At 35.7% G+C, this 17,743-nt stretch overlaps 1 protein-coding gene across 1 annotated transcript; it reads left to right on the top strand.

Annotated features, from left to right (window-relative positions):
- The first annotated feature begins 3,613 nt into the window (after positions 1 to 3,613).
- Positions 3,614 to 13,580, top strand: LOC114541877. Its single transcript, XM_028561683.1, has 3 exons — positions 3,614 to 3,736; positions 9,233 to 13,279; positions 13,513 to 13,580. The coding sequence occupies exons 2-3, from the start codon at positions 10,651 to 10,653 to the stop codon at positions 13,578 to 13,580; spliced, it is 2,697 nt and encodes an 898-aa protein (XP_028417484.1). The 5' UTR covers positions 3,614 to 3,736; positions 9,233 to 10,650.
- Positions 13,581 to 17,743: the final 4,163 nt, after the last annotated feature.

Here is a 17,743-nt window from a genome sequence, read left to right as displayed (position 1 = left end):
ATAGCCGCATCTTCACTTTTCTGCTCCTTGGACGTGACCCATTACGACTAAAAATGCAGAAAATTTTGCGACGGCGATTTGAACAAGCGGTTTCTTTGTCATCATTTATTGTGATATGATTTATTACCCCCGATCCGGCACGGAGCGCTTTGCGAGGTTAATACCCGAGTTACACCCGAGTTACCCGGGTATTGTGACATAAAGTTGTTCAGATTCTATGACATACCGTTTTGTTAGTAATGCAAGCGCGAAATTTTAATTAGTGGAGACTAGTAATTAGCAATCTACCGATTGGCTGAGACAGAAACAACAGCCAGCTGAACTGAGCATAACAATCAATCAGAAGCCGAATCTTCGACAACATGGAGTTATCATTTCCTGTATTTCATATGCAGCAGCACTGGAAAATTATAAGTAATCCTATTTTTACAGTACTGTCCAGAAATAACCTGACACTGAGGCTGCGGTTCGGTCGCGGTTAGGATGCAGTTCGGTTGCGGTCGACCGAATAGAAACCGCAGACGACCGCCATGAGAAAACACCTTCCCAGTAGCCGTTCGCTTCCAAACGCAGGCGCGGATCTAGACCGATCGAACGTGGCTTGAGCCATGGTCAGATCTTCCCAGCTAGAATTTTTCAGTTTCATCTTTTTGGTTACGAAATGCAATCTAATATTCACACATTATTTAGAAGTACATATAATTTGAGTAATATCTTTCGTAATCGTTATTATACTATTACCAATTCTTGCTCAAAGTGGGAACAAATTCCCAATTATTATTCCTTGTTACATAGTATGATCGTTCAGGTAACACTGAACTATAAAATTCGCCGAAAACTTGCCGAATTGTGCCGAGTATGTTCGGAAGCTAGTCGTGCATTCGAAGCTGCGATCACTGCAACTAGTTGACACGGTTGGCGTTCAGATTATTGCGCAATTGTTTCTAAATATAAAAACGTTCGAACACGGTGCAGTGTAGCAAACCAATCACAGGGCAAGCTTTTGCCACGTGAGCCACAATGCGACAGGTGGCCTGTTTTTGATTGCGCAATAAGCATGATAAACAATAAAGTTCAATACTTCTCGACTTCGAACTCGGATATAGTTTATACATAACACGTTAAATTAGTCTGTTCGCTCTATCCTGGCTGAATCGAATGCATTAATACATGTATCCGTCGAAATTTCCCAAAAGGAAATCTAAGCGAGCATATTTCAGGGGAAATATCGCTCTTCAGGGTACAGCATGATGGAATTAATAAAGAATGGCTTCGCCCGTTCGCGATAAAGAGTCGCAACGAGAATTTTTAAACTACTATTTCCCAAGAGACTAATACTGAAAATCCTTACTTAATTTAAATCAAATCAACACTCCCTCTCCCCAACATTCAAAGATATAGTGATTTCAAGCACCCTAGTTAACTGTTTGCACTGTGGAGTTCAGGTATACACTAATAGCTGTCGTTGGTAAATAACATGTATGTGTTGTACTGATGTAGGACCCATATAAATCATGAACGACATGAAAAAGCTTATATAGTGAGATCAATATCACATGCACATGCCATAATGTCTAGTACCCATACCACTCATAGTAACACGTGTAGGCTTGCATTAGACCTGCGCGTCATAGCAATTAAGGGTCATTACTTAAAATTGCGTGCAAAATTTGAGACTTTACAAATGGGCTAGGAGAAAACGCAGAAACGGAATATGGAGTACGGAATGGAATAGCGAAAGCGATTCCGCAAATAAGGATAAAATACGGATTCCGGAAGCGGATTCCGCAAATGAAGATAAAACGCGGAATTGCGCAAAACAGATTAAGGAGCAGATAAAAACCCAAATGCGCAAGTGCCGTCGACGATTCCCCTAAAGTGGTTGACAAAGTTCAACTTTCAGGTCAACTGCGTTCCAAGTTATCAGTTTCCAAATATATTTTCAGTAGTTAGCCATACGATTTTCAATATGTGTACGAATTTAAACATATTCCGATATCTATAAATGCGTTGAAAGTTCTGCATGACATGGATATTTCGCATTGAGATTTAAAACCTAGCAATGTCCTGGTTTCAAATCAACACCATTGTTACTAGACAGCGGGATCTCGCTTAGAGGTCTATCTCGCTAAGCGGGCCAGCCTGGCTGTAATATAAACAGCCCTTAATACTGCATAGAATTCTATTTTTTTCTTTGGCCGCAAAGACGACCAGAATTATCACCATTACTTAGATTTTTAGTTTTATTTGTTTACGGGCAGCTTTGCATGTTTGTAAAGTCTGTTATTTCGGCAATACTCAACGTCGTTGACTTAAATATATTACAAATTATGTATAATGCACTAGTTATGCCTCATTTTAACTATTGCTCAACTATATGGCAAAATAATAACAAAACACATTTAAATAAATTACATAAACTTCAGAAGCGTGCGCCTAGAATTATCACAAACTCAGACTATACTATTAGATCCTCAGTCATCTTTCAAAAACTAAATTGGAAGCCCCTTGACTTAATTCTGAAAAAACGTGATCTTTTTATGACATTTAAAGCCATTAAAGGCATACTTCCAAAATACATAAAAGATTTATTCCATGCTTGTGAAAACAATGGCTATGAACTGCGCAGTAATAATTTAAAGCTGCTTCAACCTAAACCAAAAACAAATTTTCTGAAAAACAGCTTTTCATATAGAGGAACAACATGTTGGAACAACATTCCAACAAACCTCCTGATTCAGTTAAGAGAATCGATGAGTTTAAGAAATGTTCATACTTTACTCAATAATTACATCTATTCCAGTTCATAAACTTTTCCGATACTACACATAAATTTATATATTCAAATTCTGTAAATAGGTATAAGATAGTTTTGTTGTTTATATAATTAGCTTCTTATAAATGTAAATAGTACACGGCCCTTTGAAAAGCACACACGTGAAAGGTTACCGTGCCTAAAGAAAGAATAATAATAGTCCTTGGTACAGTTAGTAAAATGCGACATAACAGTTTCTTGACTGGCATTGTATTTCCTCATTTTAGGACAGGTTTGCTTTAGATATAATGTTAATTAAGTTTGGGAAGTAAATCGAGGATCGCAGACAATGGGCCGGTTTATAGATATCAGAATATGTTTAAATTTGTACATATATTAGAATCGTATGGCTAACTAATGAAAACATATTTGCAAACTGATAACTTGGAATGCAGTTGACCTGAAGATTGAACTTTGTCAACCGCTTTAAGGGAATCGTCGACGACAACTTGCCCATTTGGGTTTTTATCTGCTCCTTAATTTTTTTGCGCAATTCCGTGTTTTATCCCCATTTGCGGAATCCGCATTTTATCCCCATTTGCGGAATCCGCGTTTTATCCCCATTTACGGAAGCTGCTTTGGGAATCCGCGTTTCATTCCTGTTTGCGGAATCCGCTTCCCCCATTCTGTTCCGCATTCCGTATGTATTCCGGAAAGTAAACTAGAATAACAACTGTATGTTAAACATATGTCAAATATCAGAAGCATGCATAATTAGTCGCATGGCGACTCTGCAATATCAGTCTATGCAAATTTAGATATATAGTTCTTAATTTCAATAAATAACCAGCAGGATACCATACGTATTCTTATTCGCTAGGTGTGTGTACATTTCTTAGCGTCTATTTCGTTTATTTCTCTCATGATATAGGTTGAAATATGGTCACCTAGTTGGATTATCCCTTTCAATAATTGTTAAAGGTACGTTCGTGTCTCTTTCTTGAATATTACATATTATCATTTTACTTCGTAATAGCGACGTATGCAAGACACGGCGACGCGCTGTGTCGTCATGTTAAAACGTTGGCGAAGCCTTCTAAATAACCTTTATATATATTTATATATTATATATATATATATATACATCACATATTACACTTACAATTCAAGCAAGGAACAGCTGGTTGAAAAATGAGTGAACTATAGGTCCACCGGCAGGTATCGAACCTACGCTTTTAAAATCATAATTGATTTACCCTCACCTATTCCCGGCATTAAGCATCATATATACACATTAACCACTCTTGCTCTTGTCAGGTACCTCTGTAGCTTAGTGGCAAGAGCATTGCACCGGCATCGCAAAAGTGTAAGTTCGATTCCCACCCGCGAACCGATATTTAACTCATTTTTCCATCAACTGCTCCTCGCTTGAATTTGAAGTGTGTATAATTCCACTCGAAATTAAGACTGTTTAAAACCTCTAGAATTTACCTATCTACATCAAGTGAAGTGCCAAATATCATAACTGAATTACCCTATTTCTAATCGTATTTCGTAAAATCGTATTTCGTATTTCGTATAATCGTATTTCCCTAAGACTAATATATATATATATATATATATATATATATATATATATATATATATATATATATATATATATATATATATATATATATATCAAACACAAAGTCTACTACGAATCAAAGTATATTTGAATATAAATAATTGTTAAAGCTTATATAAATTTTCGATTGTATTCCACAACCTTCATCAGAACTAACTTCGTCTACTGAGCAGATCTTGGACATTTGTTACTTATATATATATCTATATATATATATATCTGTATATATATATATATATATATATATATATATATATATATATATATATATATATATATATATATATATATATATATATACCCGTTTGCAAAAACGTTCGCCGCAGATAGATATATAGATAGATACTCGAAATCTAATTAGAATTGCATATGTTGTGTAATATGATTGAAAACCAATGCAAATGTAATCATATGCAATTCTAATTAGACTTCGAGTATCTATCTATCTATCTATCTGCGGCCAACGTTTTTGCAAATGGGTGTATATATATACATCGTATCAATTAGTTCGAAATCCTTGTTTGAAACTTATCTCATCTTATGCATTGTTGGACGTCAAAACAAATGGTCATCATTTACTAGTCAATTACTAAGCATTGAATCGAGACTAATAAAAAGACCTTAAGACCGACAAAAATGCATTAACACACAACATTGAATTGAACAAAGAACCAGCAGGATAGCATCAGAGTGTTTGCTGTATTCTTGTCTGCTGGAATTGTGAACATTTCTTAGTGTTTATTTATTTATTTGTGTCCTAAATCTGTAAAATTGCCTACATAGTGAATATCTTGGAGTCGCGTACGAGAGTCGATTATTGTGTGTGTGTGTGTGGGGGGGGCTGATATTCACATAGTCATGTTGTGCAAGATTAATTTCTTTTCAAATACATAGTCTTTTATTACAGGCCTGTTAACATGAATATATGAATATGTGCCCCATGAATGCGCCCCATGTTAACATGAATATATGAATATGTAAATGTTACAGCTAGAACGAGCAGCTAGAACTTGCCCGCTGAAATTACTCTAGAGAGTCTGGTCATTGCTCTACCATGTGCATTATCAGATTCCCACCTACACGCTTTGAGAAAATTGAAAGAAATATTCAAATGCGTGTAGTAACCTTGGCTAATTTGGTTGACAAGTGATAACCACGATAGTATGCCGTCAGATCATAAGAGGTTTATTTCGTAGCTGACAAGGTGCAGTAATTCGAACGACTCAAAATATCGCTTGCATGCTTAACTCATTGCCATCCAATCAGATGACATTTCGAAGTGGTCAGCTGATTTTAACTTGCGATTCCTGTTCGAATACTTGACCGATTTTAATAAAAATGGGACCACTTTAAAGACGAAATTGTCCTCAGTGCATACATTTTTTTTTATATCGGGGAAACATCAACTGATGCATTGCTTTAAATTCTAATGTCATTTGCAAAGGCAATTATTATCTACTTGGGTACAGTTATAACAAAGTTGATTTTAGTAAATAAAAAATATTAAACAGTATTTTCATTATATTAAATACATTTTAACGACAGAATCAGAATATATATAAAAAATTATATTTATAAGCGCTGATTGGCTGAATTATGAGCATGAGATCATCTGGTTTGTTATGTGACAACAAAATTCATTATTTTGTCGATCAATGAGCGTCATTCGATTTAGATAACCTGATTTTATTTGGACAATACTATAAATCATCGATGTCGATTCAAATGAATGCATGTTGATTAAATTCAATTAGTTTCAGTGCATTATTGTTAATTAGTCACAGAGAAAAGTCCGACATCCAAGAATTGTAAGCTCGTTCGAAACAGCTCGAAATATCTGTTAACAGCTGGTAATATACGTTGATGGGTGGAAAATGATAGTCGGCAGTTATTGTTCCAGTAGAATTATATATGCTTGGTTGCACCGTTAGCTGAAGATGTTAGTGCGGTTAGACCCAGCAGGAATGCACAGGTGGTTTGCAATGTTGAGTACCGAGATCTTATCAACGTGAATTTGTTAGAGATCATAGCTCCAATTCATGGATCCAATTATACACCACTAGTGGACGGGAATTGATTTTTATTTTGTAACGTTTAAATTTGTAGGCGTCCGGTCTTAGTGGAATTTATTGACGATTGACGATTCAAATAGGCGAAATGCTTTCGATGGAAACGTTTCAGAAGTCGGCAAGTCTCCACCGCAATATATTTATACGATGGCGGCTTGTGCATACCTATTTACATTGAAAATTTCTATCAACTATTGAGGCTTCAGGATTCTCATATACTATTTTTAATGCCAGGAAATTCACTGGGGAAAAGAATTATTGATACACTCACATACTGTGTATTTATAAATATAGACATAATATATGATGTACAAATTCTCCAACAATATATAAACACGAAAGAGTCAGACTGAATTTAGATTTTCCGCGCTGGCTCCTCTACCTCTTGTCCTGGTTTAAACGTTCTTTGGTGTTTCTTAAACACACAGCCAAAAAATGATATATCCCAGTTATTAGGTTATTACAGTTTTGTTATTATAATATTAACTCTCTGTGGATTGGCTAATTGCGCTGGGACTGAAAAGGGGCGGTTAACAAAAAAAGATAGCCAAACCCGGCAGGAGGTCTTTCGCCGTCGTCGCCTTGCCTTATCTCATGGACCGCCTGCCACGCAGGCTAGGATCCAATTATTTTGCAAGTTTCATTGGCAACAACTTTTCGCTGTTGTAATCAGTTTAAAATTGAATGCCATCATTCATCACTAATATAAACGCATATTGTTGAGTGGTAGTTACCAGTAATCTATGATATCTCTCCTTTGTCTTGTGTGAAGTAGCTTAATGTTGCTTTAGAAAAGAGATCATTGTTCTTGTTTGGCATTTGCTGCGGCAATGAACTGATTGCAGTTCGGTATGTGGAACAACAAGCAACGCTAATATATTTTAAAAAATTGTTCGTGACTGTAGCTTATTCAGAACTGAAAAAAGCAAAAACTCGAAAGAAAAACGAAGGCATATAGCTCGCATTTAATACGAATCTATGACTTAACTTTAAATATTAGTATTTCTGCCTCGATATTATGTGAAAACAATTCACGGAAAGGCCTGCGTACGTAAGTTTAAACCTCACTGTTGTGAACCCAACACAATAGAAATTTGATTTATATTACAACGCCAATCGACAACGTCAAAAGCCAACGTTGTGAATATAATAAAAACGAAACAAAAACATAAGAATAATCTATGAAATACTGACCATTTCCGCAAATAATTAATCTGAGAGTTAAATACTGATCAGGTTGACAAATTATAGGCTCTGTCCAGTCTCTTTCAAACTCGGCGGACAGACATGCATCATTGCGCATCGCTTTTTTCGTATAACATATAATGGTTACGAACCCACGAAGTATAACGTACATTATAATTAAGTCCAACGCCTTTACCAACTCTGGCGGCCATCCTAGCATTTTGTATTTTAAAGTTATAAATATCTAAGACTCGCGTTAATTGGTGGCGACAGGACTGAATTAGCTGGATGATTTAAGGGATAAAGGTCCTGAAAAAGCAAGCAATAATTATGTCATGATTACACAATGTGCTACAGCCTTTGCATACTAATTACTTCCGTAGCCATAGTGGAGGCTATCACTACTGATTTCTGACCCCGTTAAAAGTTAATTTAATTCCGCACAAATCCGTCGAGATTAGTCCAAACGGCTAATCGACTAATCAAATGAGCGCTGGGCCACCGGATTCAGCAATTATTTTGCGTTTTACCACTGCTCAAGGTAACAGAACAATGTTTTACTGAAGCGAAACCCTTCACATCGGACTATGACATGAATTTTATATTATAACCCTGAAGGAAGTCTATTATTTATCCCCGAGCCGGTGCGAAGCACCGGGCGTGGGTACTAATTCCGCCCGGAGATTTTAATTACGCCCGGGAATGAAAATGCGAAATGAAAGTTGTCCGCCATTATGTCATGGACGTTGGGCGTTTTTTATGTTTTGCGCATGCGTGAGTATAAGACGACTTAAATCTGGTAACTAGCAAACGTTTACAAACGTGCGATTGGCTAAATTAAAATTTGGGTTCACGTCAGCATAACTGATATTTTGAATTATAAAACTTTTTTTAAATAATATTTTTCATTTGGATGGTCTTAGAAATATACGAAAAATTGACTCGTAAAATTGATTAAAATATAATGTAACAGATGCCTTTGGATAGAAAAATTTTCATTCAAATAGATGGCAAAAAATTTACGATTTTGAAGCATTTTTAAAGTGTTTTTGAACAGGTAATTAGGTAGATTTTGTATTTTAAAGCATACAAGTATCCTGTAAGTTTAATATGTGGATTTATCAACAAATATATGCCACTTCTTTGAATTTATTCGTCAATTTTGTTGAAATGATTTAGATTTGGAAAATATTTATTTTTAAAGGTGAATTTGTTTAAAAAGTAATTGAAATTTCGCTAAAATTGTAGTATTTAAAACTATTCGTAGCACAATTATGATTATAGTCGAATTTGATAGCTCGAGAGTCGACTTTATAATTGTATCAAGATAAAAGATTTTACTTTACGACTTTGATCATTCAGCAGAAACGAGTATTATAGAATTTCAGTGATGAAAATATAAGTTTAATGGTTCAGGCGAGGAGACTTTGCATGCAATGTATTTCTAGTATTTATAGTAAATATAAATTCAAACATTTAATTCAGTGCTAATTTGGTGCGACATCATGCAGGATGTCGTAGAATATAAGCAAGTCTACTCCGCCCTATTCTTTTTCTTGGTGTAACCTACATAAATAGTACAACCATTTTTTACAGCAATTAACCCTGTCTAATGAGATGTCTTCTGTCGAAGAGGAAGAAAAGGCAAATTTTACATGACTGAGTAGACTTTTGGTTGACAAAGGAACTGAGGCTTTGAGGAATACATTTGATACCATCCATCCACCTGTTAGTCTACCCGGAGTACTGGCTACAATCAAAACATCTCTTCAAAGGTTAAAACCTCGAGTTATTAATCATTCCCAGTGGGATTTACTGTTCCCTCCGTCTGGCAACCCACCAGATTCCAAAACCTTTGATGTCACATTACTTACAGTTCTATTCCGGAACATTTGTGGCTTTCCATCAACCGGATGGAGTGCAATGCCTCCAGATACAGATAGATCATTGCAAGCGAATATTGCAAGAATTAAGTGGTTTAGGAATGATGTTTATGCACATGTAACATCAACTCGAGTTAACAATTCCACATTCGTGTCTTTATGGAAGAAAATTGCACAGGCGTTGGTTGAATTGGCAATTCCCCAGAGTGATATCGATGACTTAAAAACTTCATCTTTGGAGCCTGAGGATGGAAAGTATGTGAAAATTTTTGAACAATTGAAAATTATTGAAAGTTCTATAGATCATTTGACCAGAATTACAGAAGAAACTCGGGAAGAAAATGAGGAAAATATCTTACGAAAACTTGCAAAGCACAACTTTAAGGGTAAAATTGAAAGAAAAGTGAAGTTCTTTCAAACTGGAACAAGAAATTGGCTGTTAGAAAAAGTTGATAAGTGGTTTCATGAAAGCAATAGTGATTCCAATATGTTGGTAATAACAGCTGGACCTGGAGTGGGTAAAAGCGTGTTCGCCGCTAAAATTTGTGATGATTTTGAAAGGATTGGAAAATTGGCTTCATGTCATTTTTTTGATTTTAATAACTCAAATCTAAGAGATCCTATGGTTATGCTGCAGTCTCTCGCAAGTCAAATGTGCGAAAACGTTCCCGGTTTTAAAGAGAAGCTCTTTGATCAGTTAAAGCGCCCTCATGATGTTCTGAACCTAAAAGATGCCTTCCAAATATATTTGCAAAATCCTCTGGATGAATTGAAATTAGATGAATCATGTTTGGTTGTGATTGATGGCTTGAATGAAAGTGCTACAGATTATAAGAATGAAAATATGGATTTGATCGCTGAATATTTTCCAGAGCTACCCGAGTATATCAAAATCTTGATGACGAGCAGGCCTGTGATTTCCGTAAAAAGACTAGGGGCTGTTCAAAAGATTCATATTGCAGAAAATGACGCGAACAATAACTCAGACATGGAACTCTTTTTAAAAGAATGTCTTCCAATCCTTGTTGACAGGAAAGTACATACAAGGGATGTGGTAAAAAAGGCCATTAATATTCACTCTCAAAATTTTCTAAGTAAAACTATTAGTTTACTTCCATTTCTCGTCGAAAAATGCGGGGCTCATTTCTTTATGCATATCACTTTCAATTTGGGCTAAGGAACCGCTATGACCTCGAGGTCATTACCTATCAGGACATCATCGAGTTTCTTCCAGAAGGGCTAAATTCGATTTACCTGCGATATTTTAAGCGCCTTGAAGACGAGCTTGAAGCCATAAAGCATGAAAAGTTGGATGTATTTAAGATTTTGGAAATGCTGGCCGCTTCTAAAGGATCTCTTCCCCTCACTTTCATAGCGCAGGTTTTTGGTTTAGCTCCAGATTGTCGCGAAACGAAAGACATAATCAGCAAAGTTAATGAAACCGTATCGTGCTTGTTGTACGTTTCAGATGACATGTTAACCGTTTTTCATAAATCCGTCATTGATTGGCTCTTAGGAAAGGGATACGAAAATCACCAGTATACAGTCAAGTTCGATAACGGAAATAGATCGCTTTGGCTTTTATGTGAAAAAGTTTTTAAAGAAATTAAGAATTCTGTTTACTCCGGGCATAGAGTAAACTTAACAAGTAACGTAAAATATGCACTGGAACATAGTTTAAAACATCTAGAAGAGAGTAATATGGAGGTTGGAATCTTTTGGTCAGTGGATGTTGCAATCCTGTGTTATATGTTGTTGGTCAACCCAGTTGTTATAGGCGATTATTTGACCTTTTGGAGCAGGATTCTTCGAAGTCCCCACATTAAAAACGAGGAACTACGTGCTCGCATTTCATGGCATGTCATTGAACTTGGCATTTTGCGTGATCACTCGAGATTATTGATTATGCCGTTACTTTTCACTGTTTGTTTTAAACAACCTGTGAAATCATGGCATGAAATTTCAAGATCATATTTAGAAGCTGTTCTTACACATTCTCAACAAGGTTACTTCAGTGAGGATGAGAAGAAAATTGCAAAGTCGCTACTATCAAACCATTCACGATTTCTTGAATTGAATTCTTGTGAAGTACCAGTTCTTCCGCGAGCAGTCTGGAGACCCAGTTATGATGCTTTTAATAAAGACATTGCTGCTGTTGCTTTATCCAATGATAAGGAAAGAGTAGCAGTTGGAACAAGAAGCTCTATCCATGTGATGTCCGTACCAACTTTAGTTGAACTTATTGAATATTCAACACAATTAAGAAGAGTTTCATGCTGCACATTTTCTCACGACGATTCGCTCATATTATTTGGAAAACTGGAAACAGCATTTAGCATCGCTGAGAACAAGGAGGTTTTATTTTTCCCTGGAAATGAAGAGACGTTCCTTTCCTGTGATTTTTCTCCCAACGGTAAGAGGATGGTGACTAGCGACGGTTCAAAAACCATTAAACTATGGGACGTTTCTAAACAAAGGTTGCTATCGTCGCTTTGTGCTGAATTTTCCGTTGATTGGTGCACTTTTAGCATTAACGGGTTATTTATTATTGGAAATTCAGAATCGCTAAGCTCGAAGTCAATCGCCAGTTACTCGTTTTGCGTTTGGAACGCTATTACATTGAAAAGGAGTGATCAGCGAATTATATCTAACATGCACAGAAAGGAGCAATCAGTTTTAACCGAAAGTAGAAGAAAATGTGAGCGATGTTTTCAACAAGGATTCCAGAAACTCAATTCGAAGCAATTGAGCTTACGTTATCAATTTGGAAGCAAATTTGTAACTTTGTGTCCATGGATTTGCAAAGATGAAAAGTGCATTTCCCCCCAGCAAGAGTATTCTGATTTTAGTGTCATAGAAAGCATTCTTTTGACAGCGTTTGCTGCCTGGAACGACATTCGCGCGATTCATTTGTCTCTAAACGATACGTTTTTGAAATTGACAGATGTAAAAGATAATCTGTGGCTTTATACAGATACGGAAAAACTGATTGTCCTAAAGACATTAACTCCAACACAAACTTCCTGTCCGTTGTCACACTCCACCGTGGTGTATTCAAGTTCGTTTTCTCCGGACGGCTCTCGACTTGCATCCTGCAACTCAGATGGATATATCAACGTATGGAATGTCTATACCAGCCAAGTTCAACAACGTTTCAAAATCAATCAATACGGGTCAAGATTTTTATGCTGGTGGTCGAAAAATTTCTTGTTTGTGATTAGCGGGTTTAACGGGATTCCAAACTTAACGCGATATCCGGTAGATCACAATGTAGACATCCTGTTTACTTATAGTAAGGAAATGCCCTTGAGTCATTTAAAAGCTGAGCTTGACGGTTTAACTTCTATTCTTGATTTTTCTGAAGGTTTTCTCAGTTTTGTTTGCTGTCGTAATGCACCCATAAATGTTCTCAATGTCGGTAGAAATGATGGTCCTGTAATGGTAAATTTGCCTGGAATTGAGCCTAAGATGGATGTCAAAATCTCGCCTGGTGGTGCCTTTATCTTTGGTGGTAATAAAACTAATCATTATATTTGGAGAAGAAACTCGGAAAAATCAGATTTGTATGAAGTATTTTTTTCTCGCGATGCTATAACGAGTAAATATGGTCATAGAATCTCATGTTCCTTCACAGGTAGCCCGCTATTGGATTTGCTTTTAGTTAAATATTTAATACATTCTATGCAAAACGATATGAAGTGTCTCCTTCCTTCATTCACTGCTGACATATTATCGCATGCGCCAATTCGTGCGGTGCAGTGTAACCTTTATGTATATATTAATATAAGGTTGGCAACTCTTTGTCATTTTTTCACATTTACGAATTACATACACAAACTTACACATGAAAATACTCGTACTTAAACACAAAAATATATACAAAAAACTAAATCTATGTGGGAACTGACTCTCCTAAAACATTTCCGAAACATTTGTTTGTCTTTAAAGCCATTGCAAATATGTGAAATTTACGAAAATACAAACACTTTTTAGGTGATTTTTTTGAAAAGCCGTCGGGATCCCATCACCCTGCCCTACGTCACAGCAAACACGCAATATGATTGGCTTAGTTTTGAATTTTGAAATTTGTTTACGTTAACGGGACTCAACCAGCCAATCATATTGCGTGTTTGCTGTGACGTAGGGCAGGGTGATGGGATCCCGACGGCTTTTCAAAAAAATCACCTAAAAAGTGTTTGTATTTTCGTAAATTTCACATATTTGCAATGGCTTTAAAGACAAACAAATGTTTCGGAAATGTTTTAGGAGAGTTACTTCCCACATAGATTTAGTTTTTTGTATATATTTTTGTGTTTAAGTACGAGTATTTTCATGTGTAAGTTTGTGTATGTAATTCGTAAATGTGAAAAAATGACAAAGAGTTGCCAACCTTATATTAATATATACATAAAGGTTACACTGCACCGCACGAATTGGCGCATGCGATAATATGTCAGCAGTGAATGAAGGAAGGAGACACTTCATATCGTTTTGCATAGAATGTATTAAATATTTAACTAAAAGCAAATCCAATAGCGGGCTACCTGTGGTTCCTTCAGCAATGATTCAAGAGTCGCTGTTATATTTCACTCGCATATTGACCGCAGTTACGTGATTTATTCGGATAGTGGAGGTTCCCAAAGAGTAGATTCCAATTTCGGCTGTCATCCACTTGGCTCAAAGCCAATTTGTTTGATAAAGAGCAGAGTTATTATCTCTGTACCTAATCACGTAATAACATTTTATAACATGGATTCTGGCAAGATTCTTTACCGTTCCTTTCGACGATACCTGAAAGTTAATTGGCTGCGAGAAACAATTAAACTTTCCCCGAAAGAAAACATGCTAGCCTTTCCGGATATAAAAGGCGATATGGTGTTTCTTCGACTGTTCCTTTAGATACTTCGTTAGCCGAAATTATGCGAGAAGTATATGTTATAGTCGATCTATATTACGTGATGGCCAGGGCGATTAGAAACAATTCCTAAAAACTGAGACCGATGACAGTCTTTATTACAGTCATGTTGGTGGTAATAGTTCACATATGCTGGTCTCTACGACAGTGTTGAGGGTAATTGTGCTGGTTATGAAAGAATGCCATGAATTATGCAACTATGTAGCAGCTGCAATTTGTGTTCGAGAAATATGATCTTCACGAAAAAGAAAGATCGGAATTACATGAAGTATGTATATTACATGGACGTTCATCTTGGAATAACGATGTTTATATTCAGAAGCGGAAGTTGAAAAATTGTGAGAACTTGTCTGAAACGTGAAAAATATTTTCTTCGAGACATCTGATGTTCATGAAAAAGAAGGTCACGAAACAACAAAACAACTTTTCAAACGTTTAAAACGTCGTGTTTTGATCTTAAATGCGTTCGACACTGCGAAATTAGAAACCCTACAGATGGTCGGTGTCTTAATTTAATATACTCAACCTTAGATTTTTATTTAACGATGAAAAAATATATTATGAATTCGAACGTGCCTGGAGCACACAAGTACATAAATTTGTAATTCTGTAAACCATCTCATGATTTCACTTTGTTGTCGAAATTCATATACCAAATTGCCTATAAATGTATTATAACATCCGTAAGGCCGGTTTTCCACTAGCGATATTTTTCACGCAAAGCGACATTTTACTTTTGTAAGTGCGGTTTTCCATTAGCGATATTTTTTTGCGCAAAGCGACTTTATTCTTTTTCTTTTGTATTGATAGGGTTGCAGTTGAGATCTCTGAAACAAAGAGTAAAATCTCGCTTCGCGCAAAAAATATCCCTTGTGGAAAACCGGCTTAAAATTGTCTCGTGTGATATTAAGTTTGAGGTAATTGTACAAAGATCCAGTGTTGTTAGATTAGCTAAATAATTTATTCAAAAACGTTCACTAGTGTCCAAAAGAAAACAAAAAACTAATGGGATGACTGTATTTGCCTACTTTATTTATCCAACCCTACCATGAGCCATATTCGCCTGGAGAATGGATCAAAACATGGTCAGTAAACTTGATATTTGTTTATTTGTTTCTTTTTTTGTGAACGCACTGTTAATTTGAAGGTGTCAATTTAGCACCAAAAAAGGTGTTGAATGAATATGGCAAAAATAACACCTGTTGAGGTGCTATTTTAACACCATAACCTGGGTGCTAAATTAACTCCAATCCCTGGTGCTAAATTAACGCCCATTCTAGTGTCAGAATAACACCTTTGGGTGTTTAAATAGCACTACATTTGGTGTTAAAGCAGCACCTTTTTACCTACTGCAATTTAATGTGCAGTTCTTACATCAGTAATCATATCTAAATCAAAATTAATGACACTTATACAAGGAAATAAAAAATCAATATATTTGGTCACAGTTGCATATTTACAATTGCTTCTGCAGGACTATTTACAAAAACAACCAGACAAATATTCACAATTTTCGATAATCAATGTCAAGTTCTTATAATGCTACATTACAATTTTCGACAAGCAATGTCAAGTTCGTATAAATTTATTGACACAAACTCACTTCCCAGCATGTTCTTTCATGGCCATTTTTTATTATTTGTATGTCCTCATTTGTATATGAGTCATCAACCCTAAGATAAATTTATCAAAAATCATTAGTATTATTAGCAAGTCAAATCAGCCCACAAGGTTTCTTAACATAAAGAGGAGAGATTCTCCTTCAGTTAGACCTAAAGCAACCACTAGCTGTGCTCTGAATGTCTGTTTTGAAAAACAAATTGTTTATCAAATATCAATAACAGAAAATCTAGTTAGGTTACCAAAAACTATAATAGGTACACTAAACATTGGATAAAGACAGTCTAAATTGCAGATTGTGGGGCAATAAACTACAGGTGACACTGTAAAACACCTCCTTGGGAAAATTATAGTATATTAATTGCATGATTTACCTGATTCTCTGTGCAGCTAATCTTGTTTCTTGTTTCTATCCTGTTCGAAAGAACCAATACATACTTCTTGGCACAATTTTTGGCATTCCTAATTGAAATTTGCCAGCCATACCATGGACCAATTTGTTCTTGCACATTTCACTTCCAAATTCTGCCTTTACCTGCAACAAAATAATAGAATGTGTTCAGTGAACTTTGTTATTTGACTAAAATATAAATGTGAATTTGAAAAATGACAGGCTAAAATGGGACTCTCAGGTATAAACCTGTAGGAGATTATATTTACTTATTTGTAGGAGATTAGATTTTATTACTTACAGTAATAATTTTATCAAAAGACATACACAGGCATTGATTTTAAACAAATAACTTGCCCTCTAAAATCAAATTTATCAAAATAGAGCAAGGGTTATCGTTAATATATTAAAATAGAGCACGGACAATCGTTGATATAGGATAAAATATTTGCAAAATTATGTCAATAACATAAGAGAAAAGCGATGTCTGCGAAGACGCATCATAAAATTAAGGTAAAGTAAATATGAATAGATACCTATTATTGCAATGATATTTTCTTTGACCACAGCTTGCTGAAGAGATCGCAGTAAAGTAGAATACGTCATTTAGCTTCTCTAGAATAAAAAAATAGCACACATTTGTTTGTTTAGCGATTTGGCCGTTTGACTTTGAGCGAACATGGATACTGTGTATGTCTGTATTTGATCAAATTCAAACACTTACCAAAATATTTCTGAGATAATACCACAACCAATTGCCTTGAAATTTCCTTATGGGCGCCCGTTGTTGTTAAGGATATTTAGAAGTACCAAAATAGTTGAGTAAATACGCTCAAAACGTCTTTAACACAGCAGCATAAACATCTCGATGAATATACGATTCAAAAGAGTTTTCAAACGACGCGCTCAAAAAATTTGCATGCAGGCGCCGGCACGTGTCATATTTCGTTCCTTATATGGACATACATAGTATGCCTATACGCGATTGCGAAATATTTACTTTGTAGCAATCAATACATAGCACAAAATAACATAGTTTGATAAAATAAAAAGGACAATGGATCACTATCGATGTATCTCGGGGTTTTTTTTATATAGAAACGTATCTGTCGTATTCATAGCAACAAGCCGAATTTCCATGTCGTTTTTTAGATGAATAGTTGTGCGAAAACGCACGGGAATTCTTTGTTCCAAAATCATCTCATTCGAAAATTCAAATTTATTTTCCAATAGCTTGAATAAAATCAAACCTGCTCTTTCCCGGCCTATCCGCCATTTGGTGTTATTTTGACACACCA

The sequence above is a fragment of the Dendronephthya gigantea genome, unplaced genomic scaffold, assembly GCF_004324835.1.
Source record: "Dendronephthya gigantea isolate DGI-Jeju-01 unplaced genomic scaffold, DenGig_1.0 000315F, whole genome shotgun sequence".
Lineage (NCBI taxonomy): Eukaryota > Metazoa > Cnidaria > Anthozoa > Malacalcyonacea > Nephtheidae > Dendronephthya > Dendronephthya gigantea.
This window is presented reverse-complemented; position numbering and strand designations above follow the sequence as displayed.

Bases quoted from the DNA above. Each gene is read 5' to 3' on its own strand.
- LOC114541877 (XM_028561683.1), top strand. From the start codon at position 10,651: ATGCGGGGCTCATTTCTTTATGCATATCACTTTCAATTTGGGCTAAGG. The intron at 13,280-13,512 runs GTAACCTTTATG...AACACTTTTTAG, and splicing joins GCCAATTCGTGCGGTGCAGT to GTGATTTTTTTGAAAAGCCG.